General features: G+C 46.9%; 1 protein-coding gene across 1 annotated transcript in view; it reads left to right on the forward strand.

The window, feature by feature from the left end:
- The first annotated feature begins 1667 nt into the window (after window positions 1-1667).
- KRT4 (keratin 4) overlaps window positions 1668-3514 on the forward strand; it is a 6825-nt gene continuing 4978 nt past the window's right edge. Inside the window, exon 1 of the mRNA XM_006904552.1 lies at window positions 1668-2156. Within this exon, the coding sequence (XP_006904614.1) occupies window positions 1668-2156 (489 nt within the window). The remainder of the gene's footprint in view (window positions 2157-3514) is intronic.

The raw sequence follows: 3514 nt of genomic DNA on the forward strand, positions 1-3514 counted from the left end.
ATGAAGGTGGAGGTGGGGAATGGAGGAGCTGTCAGAGGAGAGAGAGCTCCTAGTCGTCCAGCTTTCCCTGTCACCCAGCCCCCAAGGTCTGGATTCACTGACCTCTTCTTACCTCACAGGCCCTGCCCTGTCCCTTCGCATGAAGGGAGATACTCATTTTTGCCATAGCCAGCTTTCATTTGGTCACAGTCAGCTTGGGCCTGTGGGAATTATCCAGGCCCCGGTCACTGCTGCTCCCCAGATTTGGACGAGCAGTCTCATGAGGGGTTGATTAAACAGAGGAGAGGGACGCAGATTCACCTAATTTCTCCTTGTGAGTGACAATGGCAAATCCTGGGCAAGAAAAAGAATAAAAGCCTACTGACCTACTATGTGCCAGGCGCTATAGGTACATTGTCTTATCACCTATGAGACAGGTGTCCATTTTATGGTTGAGAAGATGAGTTGAATGAATTTAGAGAGGTTAGTTGCTCAAGACTGCACGGCTAGTTAGTGGCAACAGGTGGCATTTGAACACAGATCTGTTGCACTCAGTGCAGAAGAATTTAAGTTAGGGCTTAAAGCTAATGCATTTGAAAACATTGCTCTGAGAAGGCGCTCATAGGTTTCACCATTCTGCCAAAGAGGTCTCCAGCACCAAAAAGTTACAAAGTCCTGCCCTGACTGTTGGGACCATTATGGGAAAACAGAACAGGCTCTGTCCTGTTGGAGGCAAGCACAGAACTGGGCAGCAAAGGGAGCAGCAGGGTGCACACAATGAGGACCCAGCATGGAGAACATTGATCTAGAATCCTGCAAACAGAGACCTGAACAGAGGCTGAGAAGGAACACGAGGCCAGAGGGCTCAAGGCAGAGTTAGCTCTATTCCATCCCTAACTCCACACCTGGCATGTATATTCTCAGTAATTGTGTGTCAAGTCCAGGTGAGTTTTGATCTAGGTTTGGAAGGCTGTAAGGCTGAAATATGGATTTCCCCCTTTGTATGTGTATTTGGAGCCAAGTGCACATGGAGGAATAATAATGTCAATAATAACAAATATATGTGCAGCTTCTGACAGTTTACAAAGTACTTCATTAACTGTAATCTCACTGCATCTTGAGAGAAGGTAAAAGTAAATATTTATATTACTTCCAATTTACAGGTGAAGCAACTAAGCTTCAGAGAGTGACTTGCTCCAGGTATGCCGAGCTAGTAAGTGCAGGCTGTGCACTAGAACCCATGCCGTTAGGTTCCAAATTCTGTGCCGTGAATAAATGAGCAATGAGCTGTCTTGTCTGGAGCAGGGAGGCTGATTTGGAGGATGGTGAGATGGAAGTGTGGTGGGTGGGGGACCTGAAGGGCTGGGCCAGGCAGGGCCTCTGACACAGGAGGCCCTGAGGCACTGATGCAGGTTCTCCTGGAGGGGAGTGTTGGGATCCAGTAAACTGTGCCCTCCAAATGACTTCTTGTAGGTGTGTTTAGTGACATGCTCAGCAGGTAAGAGAAGGATGGGCTGGTGCCAAAGGCCAAGCCCAGAGATGTTTCAGATTTTTCCCTTTATGCCCCTGCAACCAAGCCCTGCTGCTCCAGCACATATAAGAGACCCAGGCTAAGGCTGTGACAGTCACTGGGCTGGCCTCTCGTGCTTCTCTCTGACAACTCTGATCTCTCTTTCCTCTCTCCAGCCATGATCTCCAGACAGCAGCGTGTCCGAGGCGGGTCCCAGGGCTTTAGCTGTAGCTCGGCCGTCATAGGTGGGGGCAAAAGGGCTGCTTTCAGCTCGGCCTCCATGTCTGGGGGTGCGGGCCGCTGCTCCTCTGGGGGCTTTGGCAGCAGGAGTCTCTACAACCTCGGGGGGAACAAGAGCATCTCCATCAGCATGGCTGGATGCCGGCAAGGTGCTGGTTTTGGGGCTGCTGGAGGTTTCGGGGCTGGCAGTTTTGGTTCTGGTTTCGGCGCCAGCAGCTTTGGAGGTGGATTCGGGGGCTCCTTCAATGGACGGGGTGGTGCCAGCTACCCCGTCTGCCCTGCTGGGGGGATTCAGGAGGTCACCATCAACCAGAGCCTGCTGACCCCACTCCATGTGGAGATTGACCCCGAGATACAGAAGGTCCGGACTGAGGAGCGAGAGCAGATTAAGACCCTCAACAACAAGTTTGCTTCCTTCATAGACAAGGTGAGCCATCCCTTTAGCCTGAGCAGGTGGTGGAAGCCAGAATTCCTGAGTCCTGGTATTTCAGTCTTGAGTCTGCCACAGGAAATTCACTGAACTACTCTGGGTCTTCATTTTCCAGCTGTTAAAGGGGAGTCATTATTTTGAATCTGTTTTGTCCCATGGCTGGTGAGAAGATAGTCTGTCAAAGCGGTTCAATATTTGGAGTTTTCTAGATGCTCTGTGTGATACTTGGCCAATCATTCAACTTTTCTGGGTCCAGTTGGCCCAGCTATAAAGTAGGTTCATTGTTTCTCTGCTTTTTCTCAGATTTTGGTTTCAGAAATAAAGAGTTAATAATTTAATGATTAACTAATAACTAATTGTTAATTATACTATAGTTAATAAAATAATTTAACTACTGTCACTTCTGTTGTTGGAGCAGAAGAAAACCAGGCTGGTTTCCCAAATGAAAAAGGAACTGATTCCAATGGCAGAATCTAGATCCCAACAAGACCTTGTAAGGTCATTGCTTTCATCCTCTTGACTCTGGGCAAAATTGCTTCTTTGAGTCTCTTAGAAGAGATGAGAGGATGGGTCTCCCCCTTTCTTTTTGTTGTCCAACTTCCTTTTCCACACGGGGTTAGAGGTTCAAGTCCTCAAGCTTAATTACAGCCAAATACGATGGATGATAGCAAGCAGATCAGCCTTAGACAGCTGAGTCATCCAGTGATTAATGACTGAATGGATGAGTAGCACATTTGGTCAAGGATGCCCCGATTCTCTGTGCATCGAAGTCTTAGTTTTCTTAGATGTATGGGGCAAAAATGAGCAACTTTGGACTAGAGCGAGTGGGAATGTTTGCTCTTCTTGCTAGTTCGAAGAGACCTATGGTAGCTTAAAGAGGCTTTATTGTGACTCTAGGACGTGAAGAGATAAAAGCAAGACCAAGGGTTTGGTGCTTCCTTGTGTCATCTCACGTTTTGGGTTCAGACTGTGATCAGTTACCCTTACCTACTTTTATTTTGATTCTGAAGCCCATAAAGTGGAAATATTATGCTAAGCTGCTACCTTGATTTATCTGTCTAGATCTTTCCATAGAGAGAGGAAAAGTTCTGGGAAGTCCCTTTGCAGAATTGAGTCTAGCTAAGGCTCAGAATATGTCTAGGGCCTTGATCTTAACGAACTATACTCGATGGTGCACAGGTTCACAGAGACACACTAGGTCCAGTTATAAGTAAGTGCATTTAAAAAATCTGCAGTGAATTTATCATTTATTTGCCATGGATCAGGATCACTTTGAATGTAGGCCCTCAGACTGGTTGTATCTCCTATTTTTGTTTTATTTTATTATTTCATGGAAGTTCATTTTTCTTCTCAAC

The sequence above is a fragment of the Pteropus alecto genome, unplaced genomic scaffold (assembly GCF_000325575.1).
Source record: "Pteropus alecto unplaced genomic scaffold, ASM32557v1 scaffold220, whole genome shotgun sequence".
NCBI lineage: Eukaryota > Metazoa > Chordata > Mammalia > Chiroptera > Pteropodidae > Pteropus > Pteropus alecto.